The sequence below is a fragment of the Paramacrobiotus metropolitanus genome, unplaced genomic scaffold (genome assembly GCF_019649055.1).
Source record: "Paramacrobiotus metropolitanus isolate TYO unplaced genomic scaffold, Prichtersi_v1.0 Parri_scaffold0000150, whole genome shotgun sequence".
NCBI classification, from domain to species: domain Eukaryota; kingdom Metazoa; phylum Tardigrada; class Eutardigrada; order Parachela; family Macrobiotidae; genus Paramacrobiotus; species Paramacrobiotus metropolitanus.
In genome coordinates this window covers 83,829-109,896 of record NW_026570370.1, presented here as the reverse complement: position 1 = coordinate 109,896, position 26,068 = coordinate 83,829, and the positions used below count along the sequence as shown (strand labels likewise).

General features: G+C 42.2%; 1 protein-coding gene across 1 annotated transcript; it reads left to right on the top strand.

The window, feature by feature from the left end:
• The first annotated feature begins 942 nt into the window (after nt 1-942).
• On the top strand, nt 943-1,944 carry LOC129599612 (uncharacterized). Its single transcript, XM_055497894.1, has one exon. It carries the CDS (start codon nt 943-945, stop codon nt 1,942-1,944), a length of 1,002 nt encoding a protein of 333 aa, XP_055353869.1.
• The last annotated feature ends 24,124 nt before the right edge of the window (nt 1,945-26,068 follow it).

Genomic DNA, 26,068 nt, shown 5'->3' with positions numbered 1-26,068 from the left:
TGTTATGTACAGACACAGCATATCTGCGCAAGGGCTGTTGTACAAACTTACACTTACTAGTAGTGCTGAACTGGCGCTGGAAATGCGTAAGAGTTGCCAGTGGGTTATCGCTCGCGTTCGGTGCAGTGATGTGGTCGACAATCACCGCTAGTATTATTTAAAAACTAGTAAAGCCAGTCTCTAGAATAAGGTAATCGCAGTCACTAGAAAAGCTCGAATAGCGTGGATCATGTGTGGTTAATAAAACCATAACCATGATCCGCGTTAAGAACTGCCATTCGGAACGGAGCCAAATTATTTCATATCAGCTGCAGTGCGCATTTACGCAAAATGTACCCCCTGATACGTGCAATTTTGCTCGCACTGCTCAAACAGGCGTTAGATCACACGCCACAGAAAGTTGTTTCCCGAGGCGCTACATCTCCGGATATCTGCTTGCCGGTTACAGGTGAATTATCAACACAGAACAGTTTCATATCTAATTATGATATATGAGAAATGCACGAAAATTCGATCCACGCGGATTCTGCAAATGGGATACTAAGTAAGGAAGCCAAAATTAAAGAATCACATTCTCCTGTCAACACTAATTACACTCGCAGCCATCTCAGTGTGGCGCCTCTGGAACAATATGGTTTGTCGCTTGAATGATACGGTATTGTCATAAGAATCATCTCAAATTAGGGAAATAAATGGACTTCCATAACACGAGATCAAACGGAAATTGGCAGTTCCAGTTTTCATGGAACACGTTCCCGGAAAATGATGCACACCCTCAAGATTGCATTCTCAGCATGACAGCATGTTCCTATCGACCGCGAAATTGTTCTTCCAAGCAGTCGGAACTCACGTTCCACATTATATGACGGTCACCAAAATCCTCCTGTTCAACACAGTAATCCCCTTCCGCACTGCTTATATTCACCGATAATTTTATTGATCATGCTTAATTCCATCAATACAACGTACCTCAACACGACGGGCAACCATTTCTTAAACGGGTTAATCTCCAACTCGACCTACGGAACGCTACGTCGGTCCGCCACGGGATGGACACCGCTTCTTATCGTGAAGCTGCTCATCTCCGTCTTTTCCCTCCTTCTGAATGCCGCCGTCCTCCTCGTCCACTGCTTCATCCCGGCGTACATCGACCCTTTCAGTGTGTACCTGTTGGCATTGTTCCTCTCCAACCTCGTATCGCGTCCCATGGCAATCCTTGACGAACTATATTTCATCTACCAGGCAACCGGTTATTCTGTGTGCGTGCTGTACATATACAACAAAGTATCGAGTGTCATGCCAGTCATCTTCCACGTCCTCATTTCCCTCAACCGGGTGTGGGCCGTAGCCTTTCCCATCTCCTACCGCGAGCGCCACACTAAACGCTTGGCTGTGTGCATCTGTCTGGGCGCTGTTATCTACGTCCATCTTGTTAATCTTCCGCTATTTTTGATCGATTCACTGAAGTATCATCCGGCTTCCTACGCGCAGTACCAAGATTGCGGACAAATTTCTCCCAGTTTCCTGGATTTTAACAAAATGGATGACATTGTGAATGGTCTCCTCCCGATGCTCATTATAATGGTAGCGTATGTGTTCATTATTGTTAAACTGTGGAAAAAGAGAAGTTCACGTCGCCGCAGTGTTTCCGTAAACACCAGAAAATCAACACCGGCTAGGAGAGAAACTTCCACGCAGAATCCCCAATCCACCGCTACGCAGCCATCGCCACCAAGGAAAACCGTTAAGCCGTTTGTCGTGTTAACGCTGACGTTTATCAGTGTGGTGGTGTGCTGGGCACCGATACAGACGTTCTTCTTCATGGGATTGTTCCTCCACATCGGCCTACCGGGCACCGTCTTCACCGCGGTGTCCACGCTGTATTCACTGCAAATGATCTTCGATCCGCTGATGTGGGTCGGGAGTTTGCGCAGCGACAAATAGGATGTTTTACAGAACGGACTACTTCGTAAGTCAAATGTAAACGCTAATCGGATCCACGCTTACAGAGTGGGCAAGCAGATATCTGGTTATTTGACAATGAATTATTAGGATTTTTTTGTATTTTATGTGGAATGTATTGTTAGCAAGGAATACGGTAAGGTGTTTGAGAGATCAAGCTTTTGATATTTATGCTACCAGCTCATGCGGATCTTTCAAGGGCGTCTTAAGGGGAAGCCAGTCGTGCAGTTTATCCCTTTGGAGAACCGGAGATCTGTTTTTGTTCTGTTAGATGCTCTCAGTATTTTCCAGCTGCTCTCGCTCTAAGTTAGAGCGTTTGCCGGACACGAAAAGATACTGCAGCGGCGTTCACAAGTTAGTACGGTAATACAGCACCCTGGCAGCGTGTGCATTGCTTCATGCAAACGCTTTGGCGCGCACACGCTGCGCATGTGCTGTTTCTTTGTGCACAAACTGTGTGGTATAACTTGTGAGCGCCGCAACTGTAATGAAAGTGCTTTTGCTGTACATAGCCTGCTGATACTGTAATGTGTTCGTATTCTGACAATTTTTTTGCCATTTCTGTCGCGTCCGTTTTCGAAAAACGCTTTTATTAAAGAACTTAATGGACTTTTACAGTCAGTTCAAAGATCGTGCTGCATAGAAAGCATCGGGAAACTCAGGGCTGCCTAAGCCTGCCTTATTAGTAACACTCAATCTTCAACTCCCCGCAGGGAGTTGCAACTCCGTGGAGCTAATTGGCCCCGCCTTTCGGCTTGATTGGTCGCTGTACTCATCAGAGTTGCAACTACGGTCTACGGCGTAGACCAGCTAAATAGCTGGTGTAGCTTCACCGTGGACACACCCCGACCAAACTAACTTGAATTTCAACTTTTGATGCCATAGACAGGCACAAATTTATTTTGTGCATTTCCATAAAACGAAGTTCATTATAGCTATTCAAAAAAAGTAAAACTTTTCAAAAGTAAATTTTTTGCTTCTTTCATCCTATCGCGGATATTTGTACGTTGTCATAAGAAAACAGTTTTAAAATGTATGAAATGAAATTTTCTCAGAATAACTTAAAATTTTGCGTATCTTATTCCGTAAAAGAACAACTCCGGACGCGCAAAACTCTGGAAATCACTCTCAATCTTCGTTTTTAACTTGATCTGGGAGACGTTTTCTTATTCGCTGCTTTAAACGCTCCCCCTCTCCACGGGGTTGCCAGCCCGTGCAGGGAGTTAGAATGAGTGAGACTTATGTATATTGGAAATACGAAACAATTAGTATTCTGGATTTTAAGTAATTATTGTACTGGAAAAACACACCGTGGGAATGATCCTATGTCAAACCGCGCTCGCAATAATGCAGGTTATCCTTGCTTCTTGGCGTCTTTGGTGGGCATTAAATTTCAATCACCAGCTCAATAATCACGTTAGTTTTCAGTAAAAAAGCAAATTATTTCATAGTAACCGTGAAGTGAAAATGCCGGTTATTAAAATTAATAGCAAAGTTTGCTCTGTACGTTTAGTGTGCTTTATTTGACAACATGCTGCAAATGGTCACAAAGAATCGGCATCTACATCTAACAAATGCCACATTGCTGCAGACTGAAGTGCGTACACATACATACATACATAATGTAGGTATGTGATTTGTTGCTGTTATCAAAGTGAACCTTTTTACGTAAAAAGGTTCGCTTTGATATATACAAATCGCATTCATACTTAGACATTTTAGTATTACTGGTACTGCTTTGAGTCCCTGCAACTGATACGATTGTCTTCTGTTTACAATGCATAATTATATTTCAGATACAATGGACTTCATAAATGTGGTTACACTTAAAGCCGCTAGCGCTATGCATAGAAGTACGGGTGGCTATGCGTAACCACATTAAATTTTATGAAGTCCACTGTAGCACGATTTTCAAGACCGAAAATCCCTTAATCGTTTGCAAACGGATTTATTATGCATATGTACGTAGTAGCTGTCTTGATCAAGCTCGTCATTATTTTTATTCGCGCTACTACCGTTTGAATTTGACTTGCTCTCCACTTAATTTTAATGCAATGAACGGAACGATTCACGGTTTGCTGAGAGAACCGCAACTGCTTCGAATACAGTGGATCTGCCATTTGTATCTATCCGGGAGCAGACATCGATGGGTACAACATTCTGTCAGAATGTTATTCGCGTTGACGGCTGCTTGCGGATTCCGGTCAGAATCATTCTGACAGGGCTAATTGTTTTACCGATCGTTTTCGTTGCCACAATTACCCCCAAAACGACAATTACATATCCCGTTCCCATTTTTGAATGTGATTTCTGGTGATAAACTATCGCCAGGATACAATTCGAAAACTGAATTTGGAATTCTGGAATTGTGTGATGCGGTGCCTGGCGCCATCTGCGACCCTAAAATCTGCAGCGCACCGATACGGCGCACAAACGGAATACTGACCAATAGTAGAATTTTAACGCGGCGCATGTAATGCTTCTATGCACGATATCTCCGGCCAAACATCAGAACACCGGTAAATGAATCCAGATCTGGAAATAAAGTCCTTATATATTTTATCTACCGCAAGTGCATAATAAACGCTTACTGTAGCTGTTAATAAATTTGCCGGCACGAAGTTGCGAGTGATTTCTCATCGGACATGCGCACACGGCTAAGTATTCATTTGCAAACCACAGCCTCCACACTGGCTGGTATTAGGTGTTAGGTACATTACCGTACATACTATATTATATTATTCAAATACCTAAGTGGTGGCTTTCCGAAAAAACTGCCTGTTCGTGGTAGGTTTTGATTATAAGATCACCTTGAGATTTCCAGTTGTAACGGTATCCGCGGTACCCCGAAACGGCTTTGAAAAGTATCTTCCAAACCATGCCGCACAGATTCCTGACTTGCTCAATACGGTGGCGTTGAAAGGTTGTTTTATTTTCTGGTTTATTCTGTTCGAAGGTTTAAACAGTCATTGACTGTATAACAAATATTATTTCTTGCTAACACACATCCACACATCTTACAGCAAGTTACACTTGCCCCATTCTCATACTGTATTTTCACAAGTTTAAGGGACACGAAAATGCCCCAGGTCCAGAAAATGGATATCCAGAAAATAATAGAAATGTCAAATTGTAAATTATGAAATGGTGACCGTAATGAGCAACAGTAAATTCAAAGATTTAAGTAATTTCAGACTTTAGGGTTCAGTGAGCAGCCTTGAACGTAGCTACAGGCCCCGGGTGCTTGCAAGCAGACCTAGGGCATTTTCGTGTCCCTTAAACTTGTGAAAATACAGTACTGTCCGGTTGATTAAGATGAAATTGTTGGAAACGGCGATGCTTTTAGCGATACTTTAGCCTCTTCATAGTTCATACCAAAATAACATCTTATTTTCCAAGTACTTATCACTTATCAGATGCGATCATAACAGGAGCGTCTTCGATCTTAGAACAACAGAACTATGAACTTAAATACTTTTATAGCAGCACAGGGCTGTCAAAAATGTAAGGAACTAAACGCCAACGGAGTGCTAGCTTGCTTTGTAAAAAATATTAATGACAAAAAAAGAAACTTTTTCAATATGGAACACATCTGGGTGATGGCCCAATTTCACAGCCCTGTCGTCATTATGTTTAACCGTAGTCAAGCCGAACAGACAGAGCTGTGTCTCTCTCTCTCTCTGTGCTCTATCGCTCTGTCTGTTCAGCTTGACTACGGTTTAACCGTAGTCAAGCTGAACAGACAGAGCTACTTTTATAAGAGGTCCGGACAGAGCGTAGAAACTTTTCGCCGATGCGATGTAAGAGCACAAGCCCCACCTCAGAACCAGGCAGAGGGAGGGCTTCTAGCCTTCCAAATGCCACGTATTCCAGCTTACTCATTCCATTTACAACTAGACTGCAGCTACACACAGCGCTCGTGAATTGAAGACATCCCTGTTCATGGTAATAATCAACCACAAATCAACAAATATAATACAAATATGTTAATGTTTGAAATTTAACTATCAACTGCCAGCGCTTGCCATCATTGTTATTTTGGTGGCTATTGCTTAAATTAATATCAGATAGCAGATTCTATGGCGGCCGTTTACTAAGCCATAATTCTGTAATAAACACCACCATTATAATAAGGGCTTTATTTACAATCATAATCATAAAGCGAGAAATCACAATTACATCCGTAATCACAAAATAAAAATAATAATATCGGGAATGGATGCCCATCATGCCCTGGTAGTTTAGCAGAAAAATAGTTCCATAACCATTGACTTGTGTCGGCACTGGCATTTCCAGTGTGATACCGGTATTCACGATAGCCATTGGTCAGACATGCTCGTTTTTATGACAGCTATTGGCCAAGCGAAGACCAATGTGAATTGCCTATTTCACCGGACCCGGTATTTTATGGCCACCGGGTCCCGAAGACAATAGAATGGTTTGTTTGCACAGTCATCGCATCGGCGAATGCTTGAGCATAGGCAGATCATAGTGCGGCCGGACCTTGATAACTCTCTCTGTACTCTATCGCTCTGTCTGTTCAGCTTGACTACGGTTTAACTTATGCATGGTTCTGAGACTGAGCGTATGAGTGATAACCGGATACTGCGGATCCTAACTTAGACTTCTCTACTGACTAAGTCTGACTATCAACTGCGTTCAGACTTACAGAACTTTTAAAATAATAGTTTAAGCCAGATTAAATAACTGGATTCCAGACAGTTTTACATTGCTTCTACAGAATAATCTGGACCGTTTCCACAAAAGTTGCCGTACTACTGAAAGTTAATATTGGGTCGGCAGTTTGAAGTCATTGCTGGAACAGTACGAGCGGTGTTAATGTTTGTTTTCGTTCTTATTGTATTATTGATGATTCTCAGTCGTCGTTTGTGATGGACCAAAATTTGTTAATGGACAGGCTCATTAATTGTTACTTCGAATAACGTCATCGTGAAGGACCAAATGTATTTTGTTAACGGACAACTATTCCTTTTCTCGAGACTGCTTTTCGAATAAAATTAATATGACTTGGTCACATGGTATTGCTTCGCTTTGCACGGACTACGAACCACTTGGCACTGTAATAAATGAACTGAACAACTTCCAAATGCATGCAATTTAGTTACCGTTTCCACAAAACCTGCACGTGCAGGTGTTAAATAAAAATCATTCCTCTCAACAACCTGCAGGTGCAGGTTTTTTGTCATTCCGTATGTGCTTACCGTATGCAGATGTTCAATGGGCCAGGTCAATTGCATCTGGGTAACCATTGCGCGTCGGGTAACGGAGAAACGCGTAAAAATCTGTCCATGACTCAGCGAAAATTTATCGTCCAATCGTAAGTCGAGTACGCTTCCGTGGCAAGAAAGAAACTGAACATCTGAAAAATTGAAGTGGAACCCAAAATTTTATTTTTGATGCTTTAATGTGGACCTACTATTATTATACCGGGCGCGACCTACTGACCTACTTTTATGTGTTTTATATGTAACTTTTCTTCCTGAATCTAAAAATGTTGGTCCCGACTGAGGAAACTCAAAACTTCCAGAGTTACAGACGAAAACAGAAAATATGGCGCAACTCACCAATACTACGTACTTACTGTGTTATAACATAGGCTAAACAGTAAAAGAGTAAAACTATAACAAAACAGGATTCAAAACTAGCATTCGGCGACGTAAAATGGCGTAACAACAATTTGTCATCATATAGTAGCAGTTTTTCACCATATGATTTCACATTTCTTCGCTGGCGTCAGAGTCTTCGTCTTGCACTTCGTTGCCTTCTTCATCTAACTCGCAGTCGCACTGTTCCTCAGTTTCATGGGCGGGATTACTGCAATACTTCATCCATTCACACAGATAGTCATAGTACACACTATGATGGGGTTGTTCTTCTATGTCCCGTATACCGTACTGCCCGATATGAGACATCATAGTCGGCAGATGACACTGGGGAGCGGAGCCGGAGTTATTTCTGTGGTAAATAAACTCCTCGAGGCATAACCAAAACCGATTGTACGTAAACCCGTTGTGCTTGCGCACCTGCCGTCGCAGTTGGGATATAACGCCTTCGACACGGTTTGAAGAAACCACAGTCCCATCTGGATCGACGCGGCCGAACTCCCCGATGGAGTGATTTACGCATAAATGGCGATAATTTCCCCACTTCGGAATCAGTCCATAAACCGCCGCACTGTCAGTATGGGCAATACTTCCTTCAGCCATATGACGCTGAAAAATGGGCCGGATGGTATCCGCATTCGCGTGAATGATGTGATAAATAACAACTCTGTTTGATCCTTCTTCGCAGAAAACCAGAAGTTGAACCTTCTTATTCGACTTCCCACCATCCCGATTAGGAAGCTTCATCCCTAGCGTCGGATTTCCGCGTGCGTACTTCCTCTTACGACCAACAAAAGCCTAAAAAATTTAATAGAACCTAAGAAACCTAAGAAACCTAAGAAAACTAAGAAACCTAAGAAACCTAAGAAACCTAAGAAACCTAAGGAACCTAAGAAACCTAAGAAACCTAAGAAACCTAAGAAACCTAAGAAACCTAAGAAACCTAACCTTTCAGGGACCTAGCACCAAGGGACCTTTCAGTGGTAAACTGGTGGATAATGTCATCCACGAGCGAGGCTGGGGGGATACTGAGTAAGCGAAGTCCAAAATGAACGACATTTTTAAAACTCTTAACAATACCCTTTTTAACTGAATACAAACGCGAACTGCGATTAAGTAGAAAAAACAAAGAATCAGTACGATGATAATAAGGTCAAACATGGCGGGCATCTTTAAAAGTAGCCGCTAATGCGTACATAGCCCACGCCCACTTGACGTAAGCATTACCCTCCGAACGAAAGTTACGTGGTTCCACCACAAACTGGCACTGCAAATGCGTAAAAGCTATGATGAGGCTATGCATGACACATGAAAATTAATTTTCTAACAAAATTTTTTTTTGTTGTTTTTTTGTGTTTTCCTCACTCGGAAATATTTTTTATGTACAAATAAAGGTCCCGCGGGTGATATCGTAAATTGGCGGGCGCGCTTCGCGCGCCCGCCAAATTACGATATCATCTTAATTTAATGGACGTAATACGTCAAAAAAGTTAAGTCTGAGTTTACGAGTGTAAATCTGGGTCGCTGGATGCACTTCTTGGTTCAAACAAACAAAATTTTGTACATCTGTGCAAGAGAGTACGAGTTACTCGTAGTTTGGGTAACGGTTGCGCTTCGATTTCGAAGCGCAACGGTTACACGCACGGGTAAGCCGAAAACCCGCCCCAGAATTCTGGTTTACCAATCAAATCGTTTACCTGCTTACGCGCCCAGGCTTGCGCGTCGCGTAAGACTCACACAGAGCAATTGACCTAGCCCAATATCGATGTGCAAGGGGCACAAATGCCCCTTGCACATGTGACCATTGCATATGCGCCCTTGCATACGTGCCTATGCACATGCACCTGTGCACAAGTGCCTTTTGCACGGGTGCACGCTGGAACTCCGCCCGTTCGCGCGTTCATTCGCGCTCATTCGTCACATTCGCGTTCTTTCAAGTTTGGCTTCACGAACTGTTGCTACTCAACGGCAATTTCCTTATTAGCAATTTAGTCTGCTGATTTCAGGTTCGCGAATTTTTCAGCTGATTAGCATTTGTAGTATTTCTACTTTGTTTGTCTACTTTCAGAACTCCCTTTTTCTACCTTTTGGAAAACTGTCTGTGTTATGGCGGCTCACGATTACGAAGCTAGTCTAGATCGGGCTGGAAATCCTGTACGTTATGGCAATCTGACATACGTTCTGGCTCTTAAGGGGGCTACGCACAAGTCCTTGAAAGAACGGGTGGCGAAGGCAAAGAACGACCCAGAGGAGCACAAACGCGCACTAGCACTTCTGCGCGCCGGGGAGAAGGAAGTGTACTTTCGGGGCGTTGAGATACCAATTCAGAACCTCGATGCTTCCGGGAATTACAGATACACCGACTTAACCACGATGAAGTACTTCCGCCAGTCCTTCAGAGATAATCCCCCGTCAGAAGAATACGCCACCACCGTTCCGATTGCAGTCAGTATCTGTCCCACTGAAGGTTCTAAATATTCGCGGAATGATATGATCAATGCGCTCTTCGCTCTTCAGAAGAATCCGAGAAAGACTCTTCCAAAGGATATGAAGTTTCCCGTTGTTGACGGCTCCCATCGTGTAACGTTAATGAGCTTGGATGAAGAATTCAAACGCCGTTATACAAAAGTCGTATTTCCTGCGGTAAGCGCCTGTTACATTTCTTTTGAGTTTTGCAGGTCTTGTAACCTGCATGTGCAGCTTTGTAACCAGCATGTGCTGGTCTTGTAACTTGCATGTGCAGGTTTTGGCATGGATAGAGTCAATGCAATGATAATTATTGTTTCATTGCAGGTCCAGTTCTACTTGAACCTATCAGATCTAGAGTCCAAGGCTGTCGCCGTGGAACATAACGTGGTTGCAGAGAAACGTGTTAAGAGCACTTGGGCATTGATGCTACTTACGGCGCGAACGAAACTGGCTGTGGAAATGGGAATCGACTTTAACAGTGTTTATCAGTGGACACATAAGCACGCCGGGGAGCATCATTTTCCGCAAGATAGATGTGCTGAGATGCGGAAAAGAATGTTGCTGCTCTTTCCGCATTTGAAAAACGATTCAACAGGTGCAATGGACGCCAAATTTGATCAAGCTTTGTTCGCGATCCTCCGACCAAGCAATGCTTCGTGGACCGAGGTTTTTCAGCCATACTTGGAAATGTGGCACAGAGGCCAACTGATGTACGGGTCACCATTGATTAAAATTGACTTGTATTTTAGCTTTGCCTATTTTCTATTTAGGTTAGATAAAAAGCCTGCGGATCCTAAAGCCCGAGCCAAATGCGTCACCGCTCTCGTTAAAGAATTCCCAAGGGACATACAGAACGGGGATGAATTGATTGAAAGCATGGCCAAATCAATCGTCCAAAATCCCCAAGCCCACGATGTGGAATTGAACATCATCCAGTACCGAAAGAAGGTAGAAAAGGCACATCAAGACAGCGATGAGTTGCCAAATCCGATGACCGCCGCTGACTTTAGGCGATGGGAAAAAGCTAAGCCTAAGTCTGCGAAACCAAAGGTAGTGGTTTTTTTAAAACATCACAACCTGCATGTGCAGGTTTTTCTACATGAATTAACCTGATTCGAAACCTGCATGTGCAGATTTTTACTTTATGAATTAACCTGATTCGAAACCAGCATGTGCAGGTTTTTACTTTTTGAATTAACCTGATTCGAAACCAGCATGTGCAGGTTTTTACTTTATGAATTAACCTGATTCGAAACCAGCATGTGCAGGTTTTTACTTTATGAATTAACCTGATTCGAAACCTGCATGTGCAGGTTTTTACTTTATGAATTAACCTGATTCGAAACCTGCATGTGCAGGTTTTTCTACATGAATTAACCTCATTCGAAACCTGCATGTGCAGCCTTTTCTACATGCGTTTTTTTTAAGGACGGACGGGCGAAGCCCAGGAAATCTTCGAAGGGTCAGGCAGCGCAACAGAAAGCTGATGAAGCAGCGGAACCAAAAGCTGATGAAGCAGCGCAACCCAAACCCGTTAATCTGTTTGTTTACAAAAGCGTTGACCACTATGTGGCTTCCAAGGATTCGAATTACTTGCGTTATGCCTACTTGAAAAACACTCAGTTGCTCGTACGACTGTTGGCTGCCCAGGACAGACCAGTTTATGCCCATTTCCCTGGACAGATTAGTGCAGATTTGTTGTTGGAGGCTAAAGGACGAAACAACGCTGTTCAATACGCAAAGATCTCCAAATGGAAAGTAAGTATATCCAACATGCTACCATATCATTATTAGAATCAACATTCTTCTATCTCTTTGCAGGATCTTAAGATCGTTGAGCGTCCCCCAGCTTGGGCAGGTGCTGAAAAAGGCGATGATGACGATGAGGATTACGAGGTATGTTGGTAAACCTGCATGTGCAGGTTCTTGTAATACTTTTTTCGTCTCGGGAATTGCATGCTTTTGTTCTGCAGGATCCCAGCGGTGGCGGCGTCGATGCTGACGACGATGAGAATGACGAGGTTTGTTGCCAAACCTGCATGTGCATGTTCTTGTAATTATTTTGTCGTCTCGGGAATTCCATGTTTTTTTGTTCTGCAGGATCCCAGCGGTGGCGGCGTCGATGCTGACGACGATGAGAATGACGAGGTTTGTTGCCAAACCTGCATGTGCATGTTCTTGTAATTATTTTGTCGTCTCGGGAATTCCATGTTTTTGTTCTGCAGGATCCCAGCGGTGGCGGCGTCGATGCTGACGACGATGAGAATGACGAGGTTTGTTGCCAAACCTGCATGTGCATGTTCTTGTAATTATTTTGTCGTCTCGGGAATTCCATGTTTTTGTTCTGCAGGATCCCAGCGGTGGCGGCGTCGATGCTGACGACGATGAGAATGACGAGGTTTGTTGCCAAACCTGCATGTGCATGTTCTTGTAATTATTTTGTCGTCTCGGGAATTCCATGTTTTTGTTCTGCAGGATCCCAGCGGTGGCGGCGTCGATGCTGACGACGATGAGAATGACGAGGTTTGTTGCCAAACCTGCATGTGCATGTTCTTGTAATTATTTTGTCGTCTCGGGAATTCCATGTTTTTGTTCTGCAGGATTTCAACGGTGGCGGCGTCGATGCTGACGACGATGAGGAACATGACGCTGAGGGCGACGAGGTTTGTTGCTAAACCTGCATGTGCAGGTTCTTGTCAAGTTTCTTTCATTTCTGGATTTGAGTATTTTTGTTCTGCAGGATGATGATGAGGACAGTGAGGAACAGGGCGATGACGAAGATGAAGACGTTGATATGGTGAGCTTGCACACGACAACGGATTTGTGTTCTGTTCCTGCATTATTTGCATCTTGCAGCAACCCTCCGGGTCTGGACACCCCGCACCGTCTAAGGTACTTAAGAAGAAGAACGAATGACCTTTATGGTGTATATGTATGTTTAAAATATCTTTATGTATGTGTATTTATATGTATTTATATGTATGCTCACCTTTATACATATAAAGGGTCACCTTTATACATATGCTCACCTTCATACATATGCTCAAAATATTTTTAGCGAGTCTCTTCAGTGGCTGCTGGTGCCGTTGCGAAAAAAGCCAAAAAGGCACCGTTCAATCCGAACTATACGGTACGACATGCTTTTTACCTGTGTGTCCGGTTTTTACAGGTTTATAAATGTGTCACTAAACCTGCATTTGCAGGTTTATAAATGTGGCACTAAACCTGCATGTGCAGGTCTGATGTTTATCAGACGGGTTATTGATATAGTTTTGTCCTGTAGGGATTTAAACTATTTGTCATACACAAGTGTTTTGTTCTGCAGGATAGTAACGATGTCGGTGATGACGACGATAACGTCGATGAAGACGATGACGACAATGAAGACGATGAAGACGATGACGACGATGAAGACGATGAAGCCGATGACGACGATGATAAGGTGAGCCTGCACACGAAAACGGATTTCTGTTCTCTTCCTGCATTATTTGCTTCATGCAGAAACCCTCCGGGTCTGGGCAACACCAGGAGGCCCCCGCACCCGCCGCCCCGTCTAAGGTACTTAAGAACGAATGACCTTGACGGTTTACCCATATCTATGTGCAAAATACTTTCAGCGAGTCTCTTCAGTGCCTGCTGGCGCCGTGGCGAAAAAAGCCAAAAAGACACCGTTCAATCCTAACTATACGGTACGACATGCTTTTTACCTGCATGTGCAGGTTTTTACATGTGTCACGGCAAAACACCTTTTTTTGCTTTCGCCGTTATGCACAAGTACAACGGGCAAAATATTCAGTCAGCAAAACAGATAGACAAGGCTAGCTACTTTTGGAGCCACCCTGTCGATGTAAAAGGGGCGCGCATACATGGCGCCGTATTTTTTTAAATGACATCGAAGTTTACTTGTACGCATACCGAACAGTTGAGCCGAGCCGGCACCGAACCAGCATTCTACCGTTTCTTTCAAATTTTAAAATGAAATTCAAAAATTTTAAAAATTAATCTAAAATTTGGAAAAATTTGAATTTTGTATGTACCGGGGCAATTCCCTTAAAGCGTAACAGCGTGCTTGAGAAGTTACTAATGGTACGCCCACAAATGCGGATCAGTGTAACGAATCCTGGCTACGTTTTCATACGTAATTCCTGCGCGCAGAAAGTCGAAATAGCATCAAACTATTACGCAGATTCAGACATTCGGGTATCTTCCAACGCCTATGTAGGTTTTTTGTGCATTATGCGCAGTAGATACGACTGGTAACGTGTGTCATCACGATCCGGAGCTTATCTACGCTCCGAATGGTCAAAACAACCATACCGCACGTATTCGAGATACCGCGCTGCACAGCTCCGTTTTTCAACGTACCCGTTCTTATCTCTATGAATCATAACTTATGCACCATAATGCGCTGCACTGGCCGTATACCAGCCCACAGAGAAAGATGTCTGATTTTTCGTATTGGTTGGGATACTTGGGTATTTCGTATACAAGTAACTGAGACAATGGGATACGTTAAGCGGTTCTGCTTTAATCTCAAATTAAAAAATGGTGTTTGTAACGTACATGGTGCGAAAAAAATGTGTGTAAAACTGATATAATTAACAGATTACAGAACTTGAATTTAATTTAAATTTGTAGAAAAGCTGACAATTTCAGAATTTGAACTGGCGCAGTTTCGTTGACTGTACTTTATCTTTCAGCATCCTCAGTTGCAAGAACTGAAAACCATCGAGATGAAAATGAAAAGAGCAAGGTCACTTGGTGAGCGGCTTATAGATTTGTACTGTAATACGTCGTGCCGACTCGTGCGGTACACTTCTTTAACTGTTGGTGCGAATTTCAAAGCAGTAGTTTACATCGATCGCCGCGAGATACTAGCCCTAAGTCTTTATTGAGACTTAAAATTTGTAAGATCCCGCGCAATTTGCTAGTTAGTTATTGTAGTTCGCTCGGCGTAAATGATAGTTGGTACGCAGTCACTTGTTACCAAATTTTTAGAATTTTTCGTTTTATTCAAAATTGTTGGTGCTAAAACGATAAGGTATGCAATTTTCAGGCCCTTGTCCATGCTGTGCTTCCATTAAGGGTAAGGAACGACCGTCCACGGAAAATGGAATTCCACGGATGGAATCCAATTTCCAAATCCGCGCTCCATGCGAGCGGCTCGGATTTGGAAAATGGAAAATAGGAAATCCGTGGAATTCCAATTTTTGCTTGGAATTCCAGATTCCCTGTATTTGGAATTCCAAACGCACAGAAATGTCGAACAAAAAATTAAAAACTGAACATTTTTCAACAAGTAGCTACAAATTTAATATTTGAACGATAGCCGTCTCTATTTGGACACTGCCCGGTAAAGAAAAAACGCGCCAGGGACATCGAAAAACGTCAGATTGCAACACGAGTACGCCTGCATGACTCGTACAGTATCAGAGACAAGTTACCGGTGTCCGTTTAACAGCAATACAATAATGTAATATGGTATTGTTTTGCTATTTTAAAACTAAGGAGAAAACAAACCTGCATACCGAAATTTAATAACTTCATACGTGGTTTTAGCGTAGCAGCCAAAACTACCCTTTTCATTTATTTTTTTTTTGTGGAATAAGTCAAGGACTCAAGAAGTCGTCTTGATCTATGTGACAGACGACAATACATGTACGTACTTTTCAAAAAATATTATTTCTTTTCATAGTCCCTGAACAAGATAATGCGTACTGGGAAAGTATCCAGTGACCGCGTTCAGTAGCTAACTATCTGCAGTTGCCGAATCTGCACTATACTGTATCTCATATCTGTATTATATACTGTAGACCGGCGGCATCTGTACCAGACCTGAGCAGTTATGGAAAACTGACCTAGAGTTAGGAGTTATAAGGAGCTTTCGAGTTATGCGACGAGTTACGCTATTAATGCAAGTAAACCGAGTTTCGAGTTATTCAGCGAGTTACGCTACCATAGACAACAGTCACAACACATACAATTTTTGAGCGAGTTACGCTAGAGTTAAGTTTTCGGGAAGACGAGTTACGCTTCAGAGTTACGTTACGTTAATCTGTACTAGCTATGCTCTAATACGTAATAGATAATACTATAAATGCCTCTGTTTATGAAAAGCAGATAGTTCTGTGTACCTTTAGTCTGTTTAGAGCTCTGAATGCATTTACAAGTGATGAATGCGCGGTAATTAAGCAGCGGGCGATATCTGGAATGGTGTTTTGTTGAAACTTATGTAAATAGATGGCTAATTAATGGTATTCCAACGAAAAAAACGAAATCCTTGGATTTACGGAAATCCATTTGGATTTCCGGAAATCCACGGATTCCATGGAATTCCATGGCAATTTCCTTTCCAAATCCTTTCCACGGGCTCGCGCCCGTGGATTTGTCCTCCTTAATTAAGGGCAATAAGCTGAAACCGTGGCAAAAAGGAAACGATCCTTTCATCGTCACAAGGGACCGTGCCATTCACGAGAATACGGTTTGTCCAGGCTGCCGGCGAAAGTTTGTTGACAATCCAGCAAAAAACAACTTGATAGTACAACGAAAAGAATTTGATTACGTCCGTGGAAGTGGCAGTAAGGTCACCATCGAGCAGCCTAAAGTTCGGAAGTACTGCCTTAAAGTTGCGTGCGTTCAAAAACGGCATCCAAAGTTTTCACTGGATTTTGCAAAGCAGCTAGACGAGTCCGTGCGCTTTACACCGGACGAGCTGACACAAATTGCAGCTTTTCGTGCGGAGCTGTTTGACAACAGTTAATGGAACTCGCGCATTTTTTGCAAAATAGTATCTGTGTTAAAACGGTTCGTTTTTTGCTGCGCAAAAATAAGTGCAATATTGTTTATAACATATTGATCTGGATAACGGCATTTACTTTAGTATGACAAACGTGCGTTTTTGCTATTTAGTCTGACTAAGCCGTTAAGGTTCGAATAAGTCCCATAAGAGCAAGCTTATAGCGCTTCATCCTTAATAATAAACACTTTTACGCCGTCTAGAATATAATACGAATTTTCTTTTTCTAGAATACAACAGGAATGAAGTTTTTGCTCGGCAGTAGCTAGTACATATGTTCTATTTGTAATCTCTTTCTCTGGTAGGCACAAATTAAAATGGCAGAAATTATTTTTGTTGCATACAGTTTGAATGGGGACCGGCTTTATAACTGCTGAATCAAAAGCAACTACAAAGTACTTACAGCAAACTAGCTAACGTACGTGATTAGGTAAAGAATGGAAATGCTGGTTTTTGTGATGGCAACACACGGTGATTTGGTGGCCCATGCCAAAAAATATTTTTTAAATTTATTTTGCGACGATTCCCGACAACCACAAATATTCGCCACCGAATTAGAGCCCCAGGGTTACAAATATTTCAAACGCCTCATGCGGTGGGCTCCAATTACGGGCATGGGCTTGTGTTTCGGAGGGGGCTTCAATTTTTCAAACTAAGTTTTTGGCATTGGCTAATATGGGCTGTATAGCATTTAATTAACCCCATGGGCTTATATTTTGGGGGGAGCTTATAACTTTCAAATGACCTTAAGGGTGGGCTCTAATTACGGGGGAGCTTCTATTTCGCGGGGAGCTTATAATTCGATAATTACGGTAAACTCCAAAAACACCATAAACAATTTGCTGATGAAAATTAAAATGGACTTCATAAGCTTGCATAATGCTAATGCTTCTCATGCAAATACTAATGCATAATTAATTTTCGGTAATGACATAATTATCGGTTTAGAACGTACGCGTACTACATAACGCACAGACACATGTTAATTATAGAGGCAGTTTATCGGACCTGACTACTTGCTACTTGCTACCATTTTTGCGGGCGTGGTCTCCCGTAGCCGTTTTGGTAGCAAGTAGTTCCACAAAATGAGTTTATGCTGGCTGACTACTGCTACATAGCTGGCTATGTAGCACCGACTACGTAGCGCAAATGTCTGCATAAACAGACGATGCTATTGGTAGTCGTGACTAGATTGCTAGCTCGTAAGGACAATGGTTAAGCCATGTAGTAACCTCCTGAGATTGCTAATCCATATACCAACTTCGCAGATAATGCGGAAAAATTCGATACAGTACACAATAACCATTAAAAGGTTTGAAACCAAGTTCGAATTAACAAACACGATCACGTAATGAAACTTTTTAAATTTAAAATTCAATTTTTTTAACTTTTAAAATAAATTTGAAAGTTGAACTGTATTTTTTTTAAAATTCAAGTTCAAATTTTTTTAAAATTTCAACTTACAACTAAACTTGAAATTTCAAAATTAAAATTTTCAAATTGCCTATTTCAATTTAGATTTTGAAAATGAAATCTTGAAAAAAATCAAATAAATAAAAAAATGTTTCACATGTACAATAAATTAAAAAGTTTAAAGCGGATTAAAATAATTTCCAGAAAATAGCAATATTACGAGTACGCCTAATATCGGCTTGCCAGAATGTATTTAGCTCGGCTTGCCATATACCTAATGTCGGCTTGCCATAAGCCTAATATCGGCTTGCCATAGTCAAGTAACCCGCCACCATAAGAGGTTGTCCGCTGCCGTAGCGGTGGGCGGGCGCTGCTGTTTCTACCTGCCGTTACTGTGGGCGGTTGCCTTCTACGGTCACACCGGGCGGGTGCCGTCTAGTCCTTTAGCAAGCCGCTGTGAACTGGCTACTTTCTTGCTATCATTGCCACAAAGTTGTAGCAACCGCTATAAACTCCCTCATAGTCGCGTCCTGCTCATTGCTGAGGCTGAGACTGCTGACATTTGTGCGTAGAAGAACACCGACTCCGCCCACTTAAAAATAATGCCTGCCATCATCACACGAATTTTTTACAATTTATCACTATTAATTGTTCTGTTATTATTTTTAACAAACTTATTGGAAAGTTTCATTAAGAGATCTGTAACCAGTTTCTAAATAAATTGCATAAAAATTGTCTCGGTCATTTTGAACTTTATTGGCGTTTCTATCTGAAATCTGAAGCAAAGTTGTGTGTGCCGCAAAGCCAATTTTTCCAGCAGCGTTGACTGTGACTGCAGCAGCTGCATATCCAAGACGCTGTCCGGCGTGGGCAAACAGCTCGGTCCAAGCATACAACGACCAGAAGAAGGGATGATTCCATGCCTTCACTGAGGTCAACTGATAGCGAATGGATTGTCGCCCGGTACCGGCCGGCTCGTTACTAGTATCCCCGGGATCACTACCCTTATGGTCGCTGAAGTGAAACACTATGATAAGTAAATTGCAATCGACATTTTTTTAAAAACGATTTTCGTTTGGATTTTTCTCATACGATTAAACAGAACGTACCCTTTACAGAGTACTTGAAATTTTTAAGCTTGAACCGTAAAGAAATCAGTGACGAAAGCGTTTAGCAACGCCACGACTGCCACTGCACTACGCTCAAATATTTGCAATCACCGCCATACAAGGGTGGCTGTACCATCACCGCATTTGCGGCTGTTAATTCAATTCAGGAAAATTTATGTTAAACGGAATTTTTTTTCGTTCTTTGAAGCTGGTGTCTTCAAACTAAATTAATTTTGGTTTAAATAAACTTCTTACACGGTGATGGTACAGCCACCCTTGTATGGCGGTGATTGCAAATATTTGAGCGTAGTGCAGTGGCAGTCGTGGCGTTGCTAAAACGCTTTCGTCACTGATTTCTTTACGAGACATTGCAAGAGTTCAAAAATTTCAAGTACTCTGTAAAGGGTACGTTCTGTTTAATCGTATGAGAAAAAAATCCAAACGAAAGTCGGTTTGTGGAAAATGTTATTTCGGGTGTTTCTGTGGTAGATACAGTGTACGCTGTATAGGGGGGAAAATGTGTCTAGCCGAACCAATCCCTTGTACTTCTGATGTAAGCCAGCTGGTGGTTTACGTTGTGGCTGCACAGCGTTTTATGTAAAGCGCTGCTATTAAGGCTGTGCGGCATTGACGGTACATGTGGTATTAACTGCACCAGGCAGGTCCGGGCTATAATTGCTGGTATGCGGTAGAGGGGCGGTGCCGGTGCAAACACGCTCATTGGCTATGTGAGTGGCCAAACAACAGAGAATTAAGCATAGCGCTAACAGGGCAAACTACAGGTGCGCAGTTATAACAGAACCTGTAGTACCGAATTTCATGGTGCAAAGCGCTGGCGGCAGTAAGTCACTGCAGTAACAGGTTTCCACGTGACAGCTAAAATTTCCTTGTAGAGCACATTTTTCTGTACATTTTGGTTATGGTCTTGGTTTTGCTAACAGATCATTAGCTGCATGAGCAGTATTTAAAGTCGCTGTTTCGAACATGTGCTTAGCGACAGAAACAGCGACTTCCGGAAACTCGTAGGTTTTCACGAACTGCCGTCCGTACGCGGCTGCCCTGTCGCATAACGTTCATACAGTTTTAGCCTGTTTACCTGCAGTTGTACGAGTGCTGCTTACCTGTTATCAGTACCTCCAATCTTAAGAGCAGCGCTTTACATAAAACACTGTCAAGCCACAACGTAAACCACCAGCTGGCTTACATCAGAAGTACAAGGGATTGGTTCGGCTAGGCACATTTTTCTCCCTATATCTACACACAATGTGGTTATGTAAGACCATGCGTGGTCATGCTTATGTAAGACCGTGAATGGTCATGCTTTGCCAGCAAGTAGTGAAGTAGCCGCCGGCATCGTGTAGAGTCTTCTAGATTGTTCTAGATGCTATGCTGTTGTCATGCTGTTGTCTGTGAAGTATAAAATGCGCGGTAGGCGCTATGTGTAAAGAAAGAGATCTGGCATAAAGGTTTAGCGCGCAGTTCGGTCGGCATGTACTGTATATCTGTATAGCGTATATCATGAGGCAGGTCGCCCACATTTGGTAGCAGATCGGTTTCGAACCACGCTGACCTTTATATAATTCCTCTGAATTTTTAAAGTTTTTTAGGACCTTTCATCAAAATAATTTTTTATTGTGGAGATCTGCCTCATTATATACACGCTTTTTATCCCAGTGCGCATGGAACAGCCATCATCGCTATTTCGCTTATCTGATTTCATTGAGCCCAGAAATCAGCCTTCACCATCACCAACCAGAATCCTCCCCAGCGCAAGACAACATAACGCTGGAACATCATCACTGACCGACCATATATCACCACGATGACTGGAATCACGTCGTTTCCATTACGAACTTTTCGCAGCACAGCATGAGTCCTAAATCCTTATCACCCGAAAAATACATCGACAACGTGATTGAATATCTCTCAAGTGTAAATCAAACGGAGAATGACCAACAAAGTGTATATCTGTATAGCGTATATCATGAGGCAGGTCGCCCACATTTCATTTAAACGACCATCGCCCATTCACCCATCATAGTGTTTCACTTAAACGACCATACGGGTAGTGCACCATCTTCCATATCTGAGCACATTATTGTAGCATTTTAGCGCCAATTTTTAAATTACTTTTCAATTTGTTTGATCTTTCCTTTTAGGTGATAAATTGATTTAATAACTGATATAATTATAAGGTTATATATTTTTAAGTTTTGTGGGAAGTTTACTTAAAATTACAATTTAAATAAAATTATTCATTTAGAGGCGTAGTTTACTGTTTAAAAACGTTGAAAATGTAGCTAAAATACGTACTTTATTTTGGTTTAAAACCCTTTATTGGACTATAAGTATACAAAGTGCAAACCGAGAGAAGCACTTTTGTCACGTCACAGTTACCATCCCTTTAACTGTAATTGACTTACAAGGCATTGCGGAGATATTCAGAACTGGGCATATCCCGCCCAGAATAAGCAAAACGAAGAAACTACTCCCGAGTAGTCTTTTGAAATGGCAAGCTAAAATTAAGTCTGCTAAATCTAAACTAGCTGCTTATTTATCAAGTAGCAGACCTACTGTAATTGTCTACGTCTAAGTACTTGGACCATTTATTAGCAGGTTTTCGGTTTTCCGCAAGCTTTTATTGCGTTTTATAAGTTAGTGCTGTTTCCTTTTCAACTTGTAAGAAAAATGTACAACAGAGTACATCCGAACGTACAACCGTCACTATACTAAAAACGAATTACTAAAAATTTATTTTCGATTTATTCAAAAATTAATTATTGAAATTTTATTTGGAATTTCCTAGATAAAATTATTGTACCGGTACATAAATATTGAAAAACGACTTTTAAAATAAACATTCTGCTTTACGAGTAGGTCTGTGCCGTTCAACACCCGTGCCAGTCACTACCGACAGTCGGAAACTTGCACTGCGTAATACACGTGTTCGACTAGATGCTATTGGTTGCCTGCGGTCCTCCGCGCGTTTTTTGCTTCGTCTGCAACAAATCTCCGCGTTAATTGTTCCACTCGAACTTCATTACGAGGCTGCAAGCAAACGCACTGGCTTGTGCAACCATTAAACCTCCAACAACACACAGTTGTAGAGTGGCATCGGATAGTTCGCACTTCGCAGTCACTTCGCAGCATTAAAAACCCGCACAATGGCAAAATTTAATTAATTAAATAATAAATAAAATTAAATTAAAAACAGAGAACAAGTTCTGATAAGTATCAATTACAGAGTCCCTGTTCACCAACTGCACGAAATGGAACTGGTTGGTGACAGATGTGGAAACAAAGATGCAGATCGAAATGGAAAAGAAGCTTTCCGCTTTTGGGAAAAAATTCGCATTTTACGTTCGAGGTCATCGCTGCAGTCAAAGGGATAGGCAAATTGTCCAGTAAATATCGTTGACAACTTTGGACGTTGTTTATAACGCATTTTTTATTCCGTAAATTTGCGCGGGGTCAGCTAGACTTCGATCGTATAATTGTTACGCAGTCATCACACTCGTAATGGCTTATTAGGACAGCCTGATTTGTTTCACATGGGGCGCTTTTCCAGGTTCGAACCTGCCATATGAATGCAATAACGAGGAGTAACGTAATGATTAATCAATCATTACATTACTCCTGGTACTTGCCTTCATATGGGTATGTCGTTCCCCACCACCACCACCACCGCCGCCGCCGCCGCTTGAAGGTCATCAAAAGACTCCTTGAAACCAAACAACGGAATCGTCAGAAAGAAGCGACGGTAAAAAAAACGGCTTTCTCTCCTAACGATTCCATAGTCCGGTGTCTTTGGTGTTTTTGTCGTTATTTTCGGTTATCCAATTTTGCAGATCCAGACATTTGAGCTGGAAGGATGGAGCTCAGCTCCATGAAGCGCTCCAGCTTCCATTCCGGTTCAAACGGCGAAATAGCGAAACAGAAAACATACAGTGTTGCAATATTATTATAATTATTCCTAGCCGCAGAGACAGATCAGCGACTGAAGAACGGGATATAATCCATATGAGCGTTCATATGACCTTTGCTGGGTGGAATATCGAAGGATAGAATTATTATCGGCGTAGAGCATTTGACGGGCTACTGCAATACTGCGGCCGGCCGGAGAATTTTTTGATTAACGCGACAGCCGCTTGGTAATTTGGGCCCAGGCCCGTCTTTAGCGTCTTGGAAGGTGGTGCGCAAGCTCTCGCGCCAAGCGCTCCAGCCCGGTATTGGGAGTGGGCAATGCGAATCAACTACAGGTGCGACAAGTAATCCTTGTCGCACCTGTAGTTGTACATCATACACCGAAACATGGCCAGACATATAACCAGCTGTTGTCTTATACCCAGCACTGTTCGACAAACGCTAACGCTACACGATAGCGCCACGATCACCAGAACACCTACAGATATTACATTTTTTCAACCGACGGGTTTTTACTTTCTCAAGCGCATGCTCCTGGTCAACAGACTTCTATGAACAAACAGACATTTGTCATAGATAACTTGAAAACTCCGTTTGGACACTGGCACCATTGCCGCACGCTATACCCCAGTTTTCAACAATCGGCATGCAAATCAATAAAGGAACAGTCAAGCTTTTTACATTCTTTTGCCACAGAGAACTGTTAAAGTATTAAACACTTTAAATGAAAAAGGACAGCAACATTCTGTAGAGTGCTTTTCCTTCTCATTGTTCGTCTTTTTTCTAAAATGCAACTTAATTCAGCAAGAGCCAACACATGTACGTTCCAGTATATGCGCTGATGTATACTAATTAAAATGTTCGAAATTTTTTTAAAAGCGGAAATCCGGAAATGGTTACGCAGACGTCAATTGCAGTATTGCTGCTCAGCGAGCTTCGCTCGCGCCGCAACTCGGCTTCGGCTTCGTCTCCACTTTCTATGTCAAATTAACGAAATTATTTCAAGTTTCGAAAAAATTCTCAATATTAAAACATTCCACTTTGAACGACCGCTAAGCAATCGCTCAAATAAGTAAAAAGTCAATAAGCTGGCTAACTAATCCTTAGATACAGCATTGAATTAAGTGTAACGTTTAATGTTCTGCTGCCAGCTTGCTGTCCTTTAAATCAACCTAAATCTGCAATGGCGCCTCATTTACGAAGAAGCTGCTGACGGATTTCCCGAAAAACAAATGTGCGGCGTTTCGGCGCTCCGTTGTCTGCACCGAACGCGGTGATCAGAATATCCTATATCTTTACCGTAAAAAAAAGCAATTCCACCTGAAATACCGAAGCGACAGATTATAATTTACTTAGCTGAATAACAGCAATTTTTAATTTGGTATTGATGAAATTCAAATTTTTGTTTCAGGGCACCGTCCAATTCCACCTAATTAATAATAATATTTCAAGAAAAAATTGGCCCTTTGTATACGGCTAATACTGCGGTACATAGCAGCCTGTTTACGGTTCATTCACATCGCATACTGCGGTACATAGCAGCCTGTTCACGGTTCATTCACATCGCATACTGCGGTACATAGCAGCCTGTTCACGGTTCAGAGTTCAGTGGCTTTCCGGGTTTAGAGGTCCCCCCCAATGCTATACATTACGAGAAGCGCCGTACGAAAAAAGTTTTGCAAAATTCAGAGTTGTTCAGCGTTCGGAGGTGTTCAAAGTAGAAGATTCCACTGTTGTCGGTTTGATGTGTTTCAGAAGGCAGCTGTATACAGCATAATGTTCTGGGTTTGGTTTTCTGCGACAACGGATGCCAGCTGCGTTGGTAGTCTCCTCTGCATTTCGCGTATTGGTCAACAAACGTCTGCGCAACGTGAAAGCGTTTTCCTGTTTCTAGGGCAAAAATTCGGCATCCAAAGCGCTGCTGTAAGTACATTAAGCTGCCGCTGGGAACACAGACGACTTAGCATTATTCGCCAGAATTCACATTCTAAACTGGATTTGGATGGGTAATGGCACGATACAGCTGCAAATGCACTGTAACACTGCAGTTGCGGATTCTCGCCGTAAACAGCAACCCGTACCGTTCATTGTATTAAAATAAGACGGCAACAAATGCGTTATTTACTCATTTGCGCTATTTTTTTCACAGCTCTCTAGTGTCACATATAGATTTTATGTCATATAGATTTTTCTATGATATTGCATCTGTACTGATTCATAAGGTCGACATCCTTGCGTACGTTATCTGATTATTTTACTTGCTTTCATATTATACATTATTTTACTACCTTCCTAATTATACCGCTACTTTTTGACTTTATGGCACTCATTCGATTGCTCTCTCTGATCGTTTTCCAAATAGCAATACCCTGCCTCACTTCACTGTTCCGCTCGAAGCCGCCAATGTAATCACTAATCATCTTGCAAACTGCCTACACATTAGCATGCTGGACCGACCGGCCTCGGAGGTGACGTGACCTTTCAATGTTTTCGTTCTGCCAAATCCACGCAAAACCAATTAAATATTAACTGTCATAAAATTATAGTGACGGCTTCCAAATTTATCCCGCACATGGATATGATAAAAACGGCGTTTCTTAAAAAATGCCCCTGATCAACAGGCAACAGAAAACCAAGCACTGCACCACTCTGAGCACTGCACAACTCTGAGCACTGCACCGTTCAGATCAAAGTAATTAATTGTAGCAAACCGTATCAAACAGCGCCGAATTCGTGGCAGTCACTTTTACGCAAGAATTCAGTTCCATCCA